This window comes from Salmo trutta, chromosome 21 (assembly GCF_901001165.1).
Source record: "Salmo trutta chromosome 21, fSalTru1.1, whole genome shotgun sequence".
Lineage (NCBI taxonomy): Eukaryota > Metazoa > Chordata > Actinopteri > Salmoniformes > Salmonidae > Salmo > Salmo trutta.
Genome location: NC_042977.1, coordinates 51,364,129 through 51,381,671, shown reverse-complemented (window position 1 = coordinate 51,381,671; position 17,543 = coordinate 51,364,129). Strand labels below are relative to the sequence as shown.

Below are 17,543 nucleotides of genomic sequence, written 5' to 3'. Positions count from 1 at the left end.
CAACAGGTGTAGTAGACCTCATAGTGAAATGCTGAATACAACAGGTGTAGTAGACCTTACAGTGAAATTCTGAATACAACAGGTGTAGTAGACCTCACAGTGAAATGCTGAATACAACAGGTGTAGTAGACCTTACAGTGAAATGCTGAATACAACAGGTGTAGTAGACCTCACAGTGAAATGCTGAATACAACAGATGTAGTAGACCTCACAGTGAAATGATGAATACAACAGGTGTAGTAGACCTCATAGTGAAATGCTGAATACAACAGGTGTAGTAGACCTCACAGTGAAATGCTGAATACAACAGGTGTAGTAGACCTTACAGTGAAATGCTGAATACAACAGGTGTAGTAGACCTTACAGTGAAATGCTGAATACAACAGGTGTAGTAGACCTTACAGTGAAATGCTGCATACAACAGGTGTAGTAGACCTTACAGTGAAATGCTGAATACAACAGGTGTAGTAGACCTTACAGTGAAATGCTGCATACAACAGGTGTAGTAGACCTTAGAGTGAAATGCTGAATACAACAGGTGTAGTAGACCTTACAGTGAAATGCTGAATACAACAGGTGTAGACCTTACAGTGAAATGCTGAATACAACAGGTGTAGTAGACCTCACAGTGAAATGCTGAATACAACAGGTGTAGTAGACCTTACAGTGAAATGCTGAATACAACAGGTGTAGTAGACCTCACAGTGAAATGCTGAATACAACAGGTGTAGTAGACCCCATAGTGAAATGCTGAATACAACAGGTGTAGTAGACCTTACAGTGAAATTCTGAATACAACAGGTGTAGTAGACCTCACAGTGAAATGATGAATACAACAGGTGTAGTAGACCTCATAGTGAAATGCTGAATACAACAGGTGTAGTAGACCTCACAGTGAAATGCTGAATACAACAGGTGTAGTAGACCTTACAGTGAAATGCTGAATACAACAGGTGTAGTAGACCTTACAGTGAAATACTGAATACAACAGGTGTAGTAGACCTTACAGTGAAATGCTGAATACAACAGGTGTAGTAGACCTCACAGTGAAATGCTGAATACAACAGGTGTAGTAGACCTTACAGTGAAATGCTGAATACAACAGGTGTAGTAGACCTCACAGTGAAATGCTGAATACAACAGGTGTAGTAGACCTCACAGTGAAATGCTGAATACAACAGGTGTAGTAGACCTCACAGTGAAATGCTGAATACAACAGGTGTAGTAGACCTCATAGTGAAATGCTGAATACAACAGGTGTAGTAGACCTCACAGTGAAATGCTGAATACAACAGGTGTAGTAGACCTCACAGTGAAATGCTGAATACAACAGGTGTAGTAGACCTCACAGTGAAATGCTGAATACAACAGGTGTAGTAGACCTTACAGTGAAATGCTGAATACAACAGGTGTAGTAGACCTTACAGTGAAATGCTGAATACAACAGGTGTAGTAGACCTTACAGTGAAATGCTGCATACAACAGGTGTAGTTAGACCTTACAGTGAAATGCTGAATACAACAGGTGTAGGTAGACCTTACAGTGAAATGCTGAATACAACAGGTGTAGTAGACCTCACAGTGAAATGCTGAATAAAACAGTTGTAGTAGACCTTACAGTGAAATGCTGAATACAACAGGTGTAGTAGACCTTAGAGTGAAATGCTTAATACAACAGGTGTAGTAGACCTCACAGTGAAATGCTGAATACAACAGGTGTAGTAGACCTCACAGTGAAATGCTGAATACAACAGGTGTAGTAGACCATACAGTGAAATGCTTACTTACAAGCCCTTAACCAACACTGCAGTTCAAGAAAGAGTTAAGAAAATATTTACCAAATAAACAAACAAAAATAATAATAAAAAGTAACACAATAACATAACAATAATGAGACTATATACAGGGGGTTACGGTACAGAGTCAATGTGGAGGCTATATACAGGGGGTACCGGTACAGAGTCAATGTGGAGGCTATATACAGGGTGGTATGGTACAGAGTCAATGTGGAGGCTATATACAGGGGGTTACGGTACAGAGTCAATGTGGAGGCTATATACAGGGGGTACCGGTACAGAGTCAATGTGGAGGCTATATACAGGGTGTTACGGTACAGAGTCAATGTGGAGGCTATATACAGGGGGTACCGGTACAGAGTCAATGTGGAGGCTATATACAGGGGGGTACCGGTACAGAGTCAATGTGGAGGCTATATACAGGGGGGTACCGGTACAGAGTCAATGTGGAGGCTATATACAGGGGGTACCGGTACAGAGTCAATGTGGAGGCTATATACAGGGGGTACCGGTACAGAGTCAATGTGGAGGCTATATACAGGGGGTACCGGTACAGAGTCAATGTGGAGGCTATATACAGGGGGTACCGGTACAGAGTCAATGTGCGGGGGTACAGGTTAGTTGAGGTAATTTGTACATGTAGGTAGGGGTGCAGTGACTATGCATAGATAATAAACAGACAGTAGCAGCAGTGTACAAAACAAATGGAGGGGGGGGGGGGGGGGGTCAATGAAAATAGTCCAGTGGCCATTTGATTTATTGTTCAGCAGTCTTATGGCTTTTGGGTAGAAGATGTTAAGGAGCCTTTTGGTCCCAGACTTGGCGCTCCGGTACCGCTTGCCGTTCAGTAGCAGAAAAAAAAGTCTATGATTTGGGTGACTGGAATCTCTGACAATTTTATGGGCTTTCCTCTGACACTGCATACTACTCTCTGTAGCACTTTACGCCTTATGGTCAGATGCTGAGCAACTGCCATACCAAGCGGTGATGCAACCGGTCAGGATGCTCTCGATGGTGCAGCTGTAGAACTTGTTGAGGATCTGGGGACCCATGTCAAATCTTTTCAGTCTCCTGAGGGGGAAACGGTTTTGTCGTGTCCTCTTCACAACTGTCTTGGTGTTTGGACCATTCTAGTTTATTGTTGGTGATGTGGACACCAAGGAACTTGAAACTCTCGACCCGCTCTACTACAGCCCCGTTGATTTTAATGGGGGCCAGTTCGGCCCGCCTTTTCCTGTAGTCCACAATCATCTCCTTTGTCTTGCTCACATTGAGGGAGATGTTGTTGTCCTGGCACCACTGGGCCAGGTCTCTGACCTTCTCCTTATAGGCCGTCTCATCGTTGTTGGTGATCAGCCTACCCTGTTGTGTCGTCAGAAAACTTAATGATGGTGTTGTAGTCGTGTTTGGCCATGCAGTCGTGGGTGAACAAGGAGTACAGGAGGGGACTAAGTACACACACCTGAGGGGCCCCAGTGTTGAGGATCAGCGTGGCAGACATGTTGTTACCTACCCTTACCACCAGGGGGTGGCCCGTCAGGAAGTCCAGGACCAGATGTGTTGTTGCCAGATGTGCATTGAAGTACAGATTGAACTTTTATTTATAATATATTACAATTATAATATTTATAATGCATGTATTATGTATTTATAACACATTCCAGATGACTACATCATGAAGCTGGTTGAGAGAATGCCAAGAGTGTGCAAAGCTGTCATCAAGGCAAAGGGTGGCTACTTTGGTTACTACATAATTCCGTATGTGTTATTTCATAGTTTCGATGTCTTCACTATTATTCTACAATGTAGAAAATAGTAAAAATAAAGAAAAACCCTTGAATGAGTAGGTGTGTCCAAACTTTTGACCTGTACTGTGTATATATATATATATATATATATTTATATTTAATGCTGCATTCATAACAACTGGGAACTTGGAAATCTCCTACTTCTGACTTCAGTGCAACTAGGAATTAGTTTAAAAAACAGCTCTGACTTCGAAAAATGTTTTGATTGGTCATCCAACTCGGAATTCAGGCATCTTTCCAGAGCTCCGACTTTCCGACCTGAAAATCACTGACTTCATGATTTGACCTCGTATTTTTCAGAGTTCCCAGTTCTTTTGAATACGCCAATATTTACATGAGGCATCAGGCATGACACACGAATTCCAAGTTACAAACTCAGGCATCTTTCTAGAGCGTCGACTTTCCGACCTGAAGATCACTGACATTATGATTTGACCTAGTTTTTTTGCCCGAGTTCCCAGCTGTCTTGTGCAACGTTCAGAACAACTGGGAACTTAGGAATCCCTGACGTCTGACTTCAGTGCAACTAGGAACTAGTGAAAAAATGAGCTCTGACTTCGAAAAATCTTTTGATTGGTCATCCAGCTCGGGATTCCAACTCGGGAACTCTGGCAAACCTTTCGAGAGCTCCGACTTTCCGAACTGAAGATCAGAGATGTCATGATTTGATCATGTTTTTTTTCAGAGTTCCCAGTTGTCTTGAACGCACCGAAATCGGACGTCGGAGATTTGAAAAACACCATTAGTTGAAAGCACCATTAGTAACAATAATTTTGAGTTTCTCTTGTCAGACAAAGAAATAAACACGTCAGGATTAAGATATATATTGAGACAAATTATAGACAATAGCCTACAAGTAGCAAAATATAATTATGTTTACTGAACATGGAATGCGTTTCAATATGATTGAAATAGGCCTTATTTATATTTTAATGCAGTCATCTCATTTGAAGCATTGTTGTAGGCTATACGTTGCTTGTTTGTATCAATTGAAAAGACATTGGGAACTGTAGGCTCTTGTAGGAAAGATAATAAATCATGTGATTTTATGTTTATCAGAGATCTTCTCTGTATAAAGTGAAGCGGGAGGGGGAAAATAATCTAACGACGCACTGGTGCCGCATTCAAAACAACTGGGAACTCGGAAATCTCAAATTTCCGACTTCAGTGCGTTCAAGACAACTGGGGGAACATTTTTTGAAAGGTCATCCAACTCGGAATTCCAACTCGGGAACTCAGGCATCTTTCCAGAGCTCCGACTTTCCGACCTGAAAATCACAGACTTTCCGACAAATCAAATCACAGATGATTTGATTTGACCTCGCATTTTTCTGAGTTCCCAGTTATCTTGAAAGCGCCATTAGCTGTTCTGGAATGGTCTGAGATTACAAGCGTTTTTCAACAGTAACGTTAATAACAATGGTTTTGGGGAAAAGCTTGGAGATTTAAAGATGCTTCTATGAAGATTATAACGATTAATTTAGCCTTAAGATGTTTTTGGGAAACTGGGCCAAGATTAGCAAAAAAAAAAAAATGAATTAAAACGACAAAAATAGTGGACCAAATTGGAAATAAATATTTGAATAATTCAGGCACATATTTCAGATGAAATCGAGCCATTATACTAATAAAGTTATTTAAAAAAACGTATTACAGTGACTATTTCCATTAGTTTATCTGTATTTGCAGTGTATCCTGTATAGATATAACTATGTACAGTCATTGATATAAAACCTAGGCTACACGATGAGATGAAAAACAACAATGTAAACGTCGCTCTCAAACAGAAATGTTTCTGAATAGGGGCAGGCAACTCATTAAGGCGGTGCTGTAGAATGAGGAAGTTTCTACGGTGTGATAGTGGTTTCTTCAGGCGTGCTTCTCCTCCACGTCCGTTCTCTGTCAGATACCAGCATCGACACACTGAAACGGGACGATTCACCGCTTCTTCGCCTGTGGCATAGCAGTCTATCGTGGACTGAGATCATTTCATTTCACTATGGGAGCATCTTCTTCCAGTCTGCTGGATGAGACTAAATCCAACTACATCAGAGGTAAAATAAAGTTACACGTATTGTGGGGGAATTATGTGCGCTCGTTATGTCATTGAAATTAGCCTACCATGCCTACCCTTATCTGTAAAAAAACAACAACAAAAAAATCAGTTTATTTGGGTTTGTTTTATTTTTTATTAATGAAAGGCATTGCAATTTAATTTATGTCTGTTTTTTTCTGAGGTCCATGTAGATTTACTTCTCAAAATGATAAAGAAAGAGACAGAAATAACCCGTTTCAATTTGTATTATTATTTGTGGATATGCATACAACACTTAACTGAAGGCTATGATAGGTGCATAAACAATACATTTCTTTAATTACTTAAAATTCCTCAGAACTGGGACACACCCATGTATGTTACAACAATTGTTTTGTGTCTAGCAATGCATTTAATTATGAGAGAAAGAGCAACACAATTAGACCCAAACAAATCATGAGAAAACAAAAATATAATTACTTGACACACAGGAAAGAATTCACAAAAAAACAGAGCAAACTAGAATGCTATTTGGTCCTAAACAGAGAGTCCACAGTGGCAGAATACCTGACCACTGTGACTGACCCAAACTTAAGGAAAGCTTTGACTAAGTACAGACTCAGTGAGCATAGCCTTGCCATTGAGAAAGGCCGCCCGCCGTAGCCAGACCTGACTCTCAAGAGAAGACAGGCTATGTGCAACACTGCCCACAAAATGAGGTGGAAACTGAGCTGCACTTCCTAACCTCCTGCCAAATGTATGACCATATTAGAGACACATATTTCCCATGCCAATGAAGCCCTGAGAGAGAGAGAGAGAGAGAGAGAGAGAGAGAGAGAGAGAGAGATCTGAGTGTTGATTCTAGTGGGGTTAACACCAGTGGTATATCTGAGTGTTGATTCTAGTGGGGTTAACACCAGTGGTATATCTGAGTGTTGATTCTAGTCGGGTTAAAACCAGTGTTAAATCTGAGTGTTGATTCTAGTGGGGTTAACACCAGTGGTATATCTGAGTTTTGATTCTAGTGGGGTTAACACCAGGGTTAAATCTGAGTGTTGATTCTAGTGGGGTTAACACCAGGGTTATATCTGAGTGTTGATTCTGAATGCAGATTGTGGATGATAAAAAGTTACATTTGTTGAATATCCTCCCTAGGAATAGGAATTACTAATCACTTCACACAACAGCATGTTGCGATTTGCATGTCTGACATGGCCCATGTGCCAGGATTTTCAGACCACAATGTTGGGGGGAAACTAGGCCATAAATGAAGGCCTTATGACATGTCCAATAAGGGTTTATGTTTAATTCAAACACATTCACTTGGTGAAGGCTTCAGGACTGTAGCAACTATGTCTCTGTCACTAAAAAACACAGTCATCGGTGGGTAACTCTAACATTCACTTGAAAGGATCCCTGGGCAATATGCAAATAAGGCTTTACACAGTGTTAAAACCGACCCAAAAAAATACTGTAACACCACAGGTGTTAATTCCCTAACACTGAGAAAGTGTAGCATCATCAGCTCTAAAAAAAAAAAAAGTGTTAATTTAAGTTGGAATTTGCAACACTCATGGTGTTAGGGACTCAACACTATGGGGATCTTAGTTTATCAACACATTGAAAAGTGTTAGTTTCTCCCAAGTGGCATCGCTGTGCTTGAGGTGTCACTACAGACCCGGGTTCGATCCCAGGCTGTGTCACAGCCGGCCGTGACCGGGAGACCCATAGAGCGGCGTTACAATTGGCCCAGCGTCGTCCGGGTTACGGGAGGGTTTGGCCTTGGGGGCTTTACTTGGCTCATCGCTCTCTAGTGACTCCTTGTGGTGGGCCGGGTGCCTGCAGGCTGACCTCAGTCGTCAGTTGAACGGTGTTTCCTCTGACACATTGGTGCAGCTGGCTTCCGGGTTAAGAGGGCGGGTGTTAAGAAGCACGATTTGGGGGGGGGGCATGTTTCAGAGGACACATGACTCGACCTTCACCTCCCGAGCCCGTTGGGGAGTTGCAGCGATGAGACAAGATCGCAATTGGATATCACGAAATTGGGGAGAAAAAGGGGGTAAAAAAAAATCTAAATAAAAAAAATATATTTGAAAACCGAAAGACGGCACCCTACACAGGGCAGTGTCCCCAATAGCAACCCACCTCTCTTCTGTATTTAACCCACTAGCAACCCACCTCTCTTCTGTATTTAACCCACTAGCAACCCACCTCTCTTCTGTATTTAACCCACCTCTCTTCTGTATTTAACCCACTAGTAACCCATCTCTCTTCTGTATTTAACCCACTAGCAACCCATCTCTCTTCTGTATTTAACCCACAAGCAACCCACCTCTCTTCTGTATTTAACCCACTAGCAACCCACCTCTCTTCTGTATTTAACCCAATAGTAACCCATCTCTCTTCTGTATTTAACCCACTAGCAACCCACCTCTCTTCTGTATTTAACCCACCTCTCTTCTGTATTTAACCCAATAGTAACCCATCTCTCTTCTGTATTTAACCCACCTCTCTTCTGTATTTAACATACTAGCAACCCATCTCTCTTCCGTATTTAACCCACTAGCAAATAGCTCTCTTCTGTAGGCAACACCTCACTTCTGCACTGTTAGAAATTGTAAACTGATAAAGCAGCATATTACCCTAAGATTTTACAGTAAAACATACAGCAATTTGTTACTGTGTCAAGAGATTAGGTGGAGGCCTGCTATAGTCCTACTCCACTAGCTCTACACTAGGAGCTCTGATTTAGGAGCTCTGATTTAGGAGCTCTACACTAGGAGCTCTACACTAGGAGCTCTACTCTAGGAGCTCTACACTAGGAGCTCTGATTTAGGAGCTCTGATTTAGGAGCTCTACATTAGGAGCTCTACATTAGGAGCTCTGATTTAGGAGCTCTACACTAGGAGCTCTACACTAGGAGCTCTACACTAGGAGCTCTGATTTAGGAGCTCTACATTAGGAGCTCTACACTAGGAGCTCTACACTAGGAGCTCTGATTTAGGAGCTCTGATTTAGGAGCTCTACATTAGCAGCTCTGATTTAGGAGCTCTACACTAGGAGCTCTGATTTAGGAGCTCTACATTAGGAGCTTGTACACTAGGAGCTCTACATTAGGGAGCTCTACACTAGGAGCTCTGATTTAGGAGCTCTACATTAGGGAGCTCTACACTAGGAGCTCTACATTAGGAGCTCTACACTAGGAGCTCTACACTAGGAGCTCTGATTTAGGAGCTCTGATTTAGGAGCTCTACATTAGGAGCTCTGATTTAGGAGCTCTACACTAGGAGCTCTGATTTAGGAGCTCTACATTAGGAGCTCTACACTAGGAGCTCTACATTAGGGAGCTCTACACTAGGAGCTCTGATTTAGGAGCTCTACATTAGGGAGCTCTACACTAGGAGCTCTACACTAGGAGCTCTACATTAGGAGCTCTACATTTGGAGCTCTACATTAGGGAGCTCTACATTAGGGAGCTCTACACTAGGAGCTCTACACTAGGAGCTCTGATTTAGGAGCTCTACATTAGGAGCTCTACACTAGGAGCTCTACATTAGGGAGCTCTACACTAGGAGCTCTGATTTAGGAGCTCTACATTAGGGAGCTCTACATTAGGGAGCTCTACATTAGGAGCTCTACATTAGGAGCTCTACATTAGGGAGCTCTACATTAGGGAGCTCTACATTAGGGAGCTCTACACTAGGAGCTCTACATTAGGAGCTCTGATTTAGGAACTCTACATTAGGAGCTCTACACTAGGAGCTCTACATTAGGGAGCTCTACACTAGGAGCTCTGATTTAGGAGCTCTACATTAGGGAGCTCTACACTAGGAGCTCTACATTAGGAGCTCTACATTAGGAGCTCTACACTAGGAGCTCTGATTTAGGAGCTCTGATTTAGGAGCTCTGATTTAGGAGCTCTACACTAGGAGCTCTGATTTAGGAGCTCTACATTAGGGAGCTCTACATTAGGGAGCTCTACATTAGGGAGCTCTACACTAGGAGCTCTACATTAGGGAGCTCTACATTAGGGAGCTCTACATTAGGAGCTCTACACTAGGAGCTCTACACTAGGAGCTCTACACTAGGAGCTCTACACTAGGAGCTCTACACTAGGAGCTCTATATTAGGGAGCTCTACACTAGGAGCTCTACACTAGGAGCTCTACATTAGGAGCTCTACATTAGGAGCTCTACACTAGGAGCTCTACATTAGGAGCTCTACATTAGGAGCTCTACACTAGGAGCTCTACATTAGGGAGCTCTACACTAGGAGCTCTACACTAGGAGCTCTACATTAGGAGCTCTACACTAGGAGCTCTGATTTAGGAGCTCTACACTAGGAGCTCTACATTAGGGAGCTCTACATTAGGGAGCTCTACACTAGGAGCTCTACATTAGGAGCTCTACACTAGGAGCTCTACACTAGGAGCTCTACACTAGGAGCTCTACATTAGGAGCTCTACACTAGGAGCTCTGATTTAGGAGCTCTGATTTAGGAGCTCTACATTAGGGAGCTCTACATTAGGGAGCTCTACATTAGGAGCTCTACATTAGGAGCTCTGATTTAGGAGCTCTACATTAGGAGCTCTGATTTAGGAGCTCTACATTAGGAGCTCTACATTAGGAGCTCTGATTTAGGAGCTCTGATTTAGGAGCTCTACATTAGGGAGCTCTACACTAGGAGCTCTACATTAGGGAGCTCTACACTAGGAGCTCTACATTAGGAGCTCTACATTAGGGAGCTCTACACTAGGAGCTCTGATTTAGGAGCTCTACATTAGGGAGCTCTGATTTAGGAGCTCTACATTAGGGAACTCTACATTAGGAGCTCTACATTAGGGAGCTCTACATTAGGAGCTCTACATTAGGGAGCTCTACATTAGGGAGCTCTACATTAGGAGCTCTACATTAGGAGCTCTACATTAGGGAGCTCTACATTAGGGAGCTCTACATTAGGAGCTCTACATTAGGAGCTCTGATTTAGGAGCTCTACATTAGGAGCTCTGATTTAGGAGCTCTACATTAGGAGCTCTACATTAGGAGCTCTGATTTAGGAGCTCTACATTAGGGAGCTCTACACTAGGAGCTCTACATTAGGGAGCTCTACACTAGGAGCTCTACATTAGGAGCTCTACATTAGGGAGCTCTACACTAGGAGCTCTGATTTAGGAGCTCTACATTAGGGAGCTCTGATTTAGGAGCTCTACATTAGGGAGCTCTACATTAGGAGCTCTACATTAGGGAGCTCTACATTAGGAGCTCTACATTAGGGAGCTCTACATTAGGGAGCTCTACATTAGGGGCTCTACATTAGGGAGCTCTACATTAGGGAGCTCTACATTAGGAGCTCTACATTAGGGAGCTCTACATTAGGGGCCAAGTGGTTTGGCTAGTTTATTTTTGTAAGAGACGATTCTAGCCTCAGAGCTGGTATGAATACACTCGTGCTTCCTTTATCCCTCTGCACTCAGGCACCTCCAGGACTCCTCTGCTTTTATGGGACATGACATATTTGCACTAAGGTGTCCAATGTACACACATGTCTGTCTGTCTGTCTGTCTGTCTGTCTGTCTGTCTGTCTGTCTGTCTTCTAGACATGCCATTTTCAACCTTTCCCAGACTCTCTAACATGATGTCATTGGTTTCTGGCACTCTGCTCAGGGTGTACTGGCGGGATGTTATCTCCTCCCATCCCCTGGGTCTCTTCTCTTCTCTCCTCTTTCTGACAGCACAAACTGGAGGCTATATACAGGGGGTACAGGTACAGAGTCAATGTGGAGACTATATACAAGGGGTACAGGTACAGAGTCAATGTGGAGGCTATATACAGGGTGTTACGGTACAGAGTCAATGTGGAGGCTATATACAGGGTATTACGGTACAGAGTCAATGTGGAGGCTATATACAGGGGGGTACCGGTACAGAGTCAATGTGGAGGCTATATACAGGGGGTACCGGTACAGAGTCAATGTGGAGGCTATATACAGGGGGGTACCGGTACAGAGTCAATGTGGAGGCTATATACAGGGGGTACCGGTACAGAGTCAATGTGGAGGCTATATACAGGGGGGTACCGGTACAGAGTCAATGTGGAGGCTATATACAGGGGGCACCGGTACAGAGTCAATGTGGAGGCTATATACAGGGGGTACCGGTACAGAGTCAATGTGGAGGCTATATACAGGGGGTACCGGTACAGAGTCAATGTGGAGACTATATACAGGGGGTACCGGTACAGAGTCAATGTGGAGACTATATACAGGGGGTACCGGTACAGAGTCAATGTGGAGGCTATATACAGGGGGTACCGGTACAGAGTCAATGTGGAGGCTATATACAGGGGGTACCGGTACAGAGTCAATGTGGAGGCTATATACAGGGGGTACCGGTACAGAGTCAATGTGGAGGCTATATACAGGGGGTACCGGTACAGAGTCAATGTGGAGGCTATATACAGGGGTACCAGTACAGAGTCAATGTGGAGGCTATATACAGGGGGTACCGGTACAGAGTCAATGTGGAGGCTATATACAGGGGGCACCGGTACAGAGTCAATGTGGAGGCTATATACAGGGGGGTACCGGTACATTTACATTTTTACATTTTACATTTTAGTCATTTAGCAGACGCTCTTATCCAGAGCGACTTACAGTAGTGAATGCATACATTTCATACAATTTCATACATATCATACTTTTTTTTTCTGTGCTGGCCCCCCGTGGGAATCGAACCCACAACCCTGGTGTTGCAAACACCATGCTCTACCAACTGAGCTACAGGGAAGGCCAATGTGAGTCAATGTGGAGGCTATATACAGGGTATTACGGTACAGAGTCAATGTGGAGGCTATATACAGGGTGTTATGGTACAGAGCCAATGTGGAGGCTATATACAGGGGGTACCGGTACCGAGTCAATGTGGAGGCTATATACAGGGAGTACCGGTACCGAGTCAATGTGGAGGCTATATACAGGGTGTTACGGTACAGAGTCAATGTGGAGGCTGTATACAGGGGGTACCGGTACAGAGTCAATGTGGAGGCTATATACAGGGGGTACCGGTACAGAGTCAATGTGGAGGCTATATACAGGGGGTACCGGTACAGAGTCAATGTGGAGGCTATATACAGGGGGTACCGGTACAGAGTCAATGTGGAGGCTATATACAGGGGGTACCGGTACAGAGTCAATGTGGAGGCTATATACAGGGTGTTACGGTACAGAGTCAATGTGGAGGCTATATACAGGGGGTACCGGTACAGAGTCAATGTGGAGGCTATATACAGGGGGTACCGGTACAGAGTCAATGTGGAGGCTATATACAGGGGGTACCGGTACAGAGTCAATGTGGAGGCTATATACAGGGGGTACCGGTACAGAGTCAATGTGGAGGCTATATACAGGGGGTACCGCTACAGAGTCAATGTGGAGGCTATATACAGGGTGTTACGGTACAGAGTCAATGTGGAGACTATATAAAGGGGTTACCGGTACAGAGTCAATGTGGAGGCTATATACGGGGGGTACATTAGACACTCTAATGTACTTGTTCTCTTGCTCAGTTGTGCCCCGGGGCCTCCCACTCCTCTTTCTATTCTGGTTAGAGCCAGTTTGCGCTGTTCTGTGAAGGTAGTAGTACACAGCGTTGTACGAGATCTTCAGTTTCTTGGTAATTTCTCGCATGGAATAGCCTTCATTTCTCAGACAAGAATAGACTGATGGGTTTCAGAAGAAAGTTCTTTGTTTCTGGCCATTTTGAGCCTGTAATCGAACCCAGAAATGCTGATGCTCCAGACTTGCCATTGGAACACAGGAGTGATTGTTGCTGATAATGGGCCTATGTAGATATTCCATAAAAAATCAGCAGTTTCCAGCTACAATAGTCATTTACAACAATAACAATGTCTACACTGTATTTCTGATCAATTTGATGTTATTTTAATGGGCAACTTTTCTTTAAAAAACCAGGACATTTCTAAGTGACCCCAAACTGTTGAACAGGTCTGTAGGAGTATTTGCTTTTAGTCCGGTGTAATATATTGGTCCACAGACAGTTAGTCCTCCACACCGTCCCAGAGGTCTCTGCTCTTTAGCCTGACAGGCCACAGACAGTCCCAGAGGTCTCTGCTCTTTAGCCTGATAGGCCACAGACAGTCCCAGAGGTCTCTGCTCTTTAGCCTGATAGGCCACAGACAGTCCCAGAGGTCTCTGCTCTTTAGCCTGACAGGCCACAGACAGTCCCAGAGGTCTCTGCTCTTTAGCTTGAAGACCAGAGATTAAATACTGAGGGTCGGAGGGGGTTGGTTTGTAATTGGAGGATGGAGAGAAGAGATAGTGGTTTCCTGTTGAATTCCTCTCTGTCTGTCTGTCTCTCTCTCTTTCTCTCTCTCTCTCTCTCTCTCTCTCTCTCTCTCTCTCGTTCTCTCTCGTTCTCTCTCGTTCTCTCCACCTCTCAGTAAAAGAGTCAGAATGACAGTCTCTGTGTCACTACCAAGAATTTGCGGTTGACTCAACATTTTCCACAAACCAAGTTGGAGTAGATTAAGGGTGTCTCTATACTGTATCCTGTATACAATATATACCACATCTCTTCACCATCTCTCTGTATCCATCCTGTATACAATATATACCACATCTCTCTGTATCCATCCTGTATACAATATATACCACATCTCTTCACCATCACTCTGTATCCATCCTGTATACAATATATACCACATCTCTTCACCATCTCTCTGTATCCATCCTGTATACAATATATACCACATCTCTTCACCATCACTCTGTATCCATCCTGTATACAATATATACCACATCTCTTCACCATCTCTCTGTATCCATCCTGTATACAATATATACCACATCTCTTCACCATCACTCTGTATCCATCCTGTATACAATATATACCACATCTCTTCACCATCTCTCTGTATCCATCCTGTATACAATATATACCACATCTCTTCACCATCACTCTGTATCCATCCTGTATACAATATATACCACATCTCTTCACCATCTCTCTGTATCCATCCTGTACACAATATATACCACATCTCTCTGTATCCATCCTGTACACAATATATACCACATCTCTCTGTATCCATCCTGTACACAATATATACCACATCTCTCTGTATCCATCCTGTATACAATATATACCACATCTCTTCACCATCTCTCTGTATCCATCCTGTATACAATATATACCACATCTCTTCACCATCTCTCTGTATCCATCCTGTATACAATATATACCACATCTCTCTGTATCCATCCTGTATACAATATATACCACATCTCTCTGTATCCATCCTGTATATAATATATACCACATCTCTTCACCATCTCTCTGTATCCATCCTGTATACAATATATACCACATCTCTCTGTATCCATCCTGTATACAATATATACCACATCTCTCTGTATCCATCCTGTATATAATATATACCACATCTCTCTGTATCCATCCTGTATATAATATATACCACATCTCTCTGTATCCATCCTGTATATAATATATACCACATCTCTCTGTATCCATCCTGTATATAATATATACCACATCTCTTCACTGTTTATGCTTCCCCGTGTCTTTTTTTCATCTCTAACACGAGAGAGAGAGAGAGACTCCCCCTCTATATCTGCCTTAATAAGACTAGGAGAGAGAGAGACTCCCCCTCTATATCTGCCTTAATAAGACTAGGAGAGAGAGACTCCCCCTCTATATCTGCCTTAATAAGACTAGGAGAGAGAGAGACTCCCCCTCTATATCTGCCTTAATAAGACTAGGAGAGAGACTCCCCCTCTATATCTGCCTTAATAAGACTAGGAGAGAGAGAGACTCCCCCTCTATATCTGCCTTAATAAGACTAGGAGAGAGAGAGACTCCCCCTCTATATCTACCTTAATAAGACTAGGAGAGAGAGACTCCCACTCCATATCTACCTTAATAAGACTAGGAGAGAGAGAGACTCCCCCTCTATATCTACCTTAATAAGACTAGGAGAGAGAGAGACTCCCCCTCTATATCTACCTTAATAAGACTAGGAGAGAGACTCCCACTCCATATCTACCTTAATAAGACTAGGAGAGAGAGAGACTCCCCCTCTATATCTACCTTAATAAGACTAGGAGAGAGAGAGACTCCCCCTCTATATCTGCCTTAATAAGACTAGGAGAGAGAGAGACTCCCCCTCTATATCTGCCTTAATAAGACTAGGAGAGAGAGAGACTCCCCCTCTATATCTGCCTTAATAAGACTAGGAGAGAGAGAGAGACTCCCCCTCTATATCTGCCTTAATAAGACTAGGAGAGAGAGAGACTCCCCCTCTATATCTACCTTAATAAGACTAGGAGAGAGAGAGACTCCCCCTCTATATCTGCCTTAATAAGACTAGAAGAGAGAGAGACTCCCCCTCTATATCTGCCTTAATAAGACTAGAAGAGAGAGAGACTCCCCCTCTATATCTGCCTTAATAAGACTAGGAGAGAGAGAGACTCCCCCTCTATATCTGCCTTAATAAGACTAGGAGAGAGAGAGACTCCCCCTCTATAACTACCTTAATAAGACTAGGAGAGAGAGAGACTCCCCCTCTATATCTGCCTTAATAAGACTAGGAGAGAGAGACTCCCCCTCTATATCTGCCTTAATAAGACTAGGAGAGAGAGACTCCCACTCTATATCTGCCTTAATAAGACTAGGAGAGAGAGAGACTCCCCCTCTATATCTGCCTTAATAAGACTAGGAGAGAGAGACTCCCCCTCTATATCTACCTTAATAAGACTAGGAGAGAGAGAGAGACTCCCCCTCTATATCTGCCTTAATAAGACTAGGAGAGAGAGAGACTCCCCCTCTATATCTGCCTTAATAAGACTAGGAGAGAGAGACTCCCCCTCTATATCTGCCTTAATAAGACTAGGAGAGAGAGAGACTCCCCCTCTATATCTGCCTTAATAAGACTAGGAGAGAGAGAGAGACTCCCCCTCTATATCTACCTTAATAAGACTAGGAGAGAGAGAGACTCCCCCTCTATATCTGCCTTAATAAGACTAGGAGAGAGAGACTCCCCCTCTATATCTGCCTTAATAAGACTAGGAGAGAGAGACTCCCACTCTATATCTGCCTTAATAAGACTAGGAGAGAGAGAGACTCCCCCTCTATATCTGCCTTAATAAGACTAGGAGAGAGAGACTCCCCCTCTATATCTACCTTAATAAGACTAGGAGAGAGAGAGAGACTCCCCCTCTATATCTGCCTTAATAAGACTAGGAGAGAGAGAGACTCCCCCTCTATATCTGCCTTAATAAGACTAGGAGAGAGAGACTCCCCCTCTATATCTGCCTTAATAAGACTAGGAGAGAGAGACTCCCCCTCTATATCTGCCTTAATAAGACTAGGAGAGAGAGAGACTCCCCCTCTATATCTGCCTTAATAAGACTAGAAGAGAGAGAGACTCCCCCTCTATATCTGCCTTAATAAGACTAGGAGAGAGAGAGACTCCCCCTCTATATCTGCCTTAATAAGACTAGGAGAGAGAGAGACTCCCCCTCTATATCTGCCTTAATAAGACTAGGAGAGAGAGAGACTCCCCCTCTATATCTGCCTTAATAAGACTAGGAGAGAGAGACTCCCCCTCTATATCTTCCTTAATAAGACTAGGAGAGAGAGAGACTCCCCCTCTATATCTGCCTTAATAAGACTAGGAGAGAGAGACTCCCCCTCTATATCTACCTTAATAAGACTAGGAGAGAGAGAGAGACTCCCCCTCTATATCTGCCTTAATAAGACTAGGAGAGAGAGAGACTCCCCCTCTATATCTGCCTTAATAAGACTAGGAGAGAGAGACTCCCCCTCTATATCTGCCTTAATAAGACTAGGAGAGAGAGACTCCCCCTCTA

At 43.4% G+C, this 17,543-nt stretch overlaps 1 protein-coding gene across 2 annotated transcripts in view; it reads left to right on the top strand.

The window, feature by feature from the left end:
* The first annotated feature begins 5,434 nt into the window (after positions 1-5,434).
* LOC115157668 (protein Niban) overlaps positions 5,435-17,543 on the top strand; it is a 63,824-nt gene continuing 51,715 nt past the window's right edge. For both annotated transcript variants that reach the window (XM_029706109.1, XM_029706108.1), the window contains exon 1: positions 5,435-5,657. In XM_029706109.1, coding sequence (XP_029561969.1) covers positions 5,603-5,657 — 55 coding nt within the window. In that variant the 5' untranslated portion in view covers positions 5,435-5,602. The remainder of the gene's footprint in view (positions 5,658-17,543) is intronic.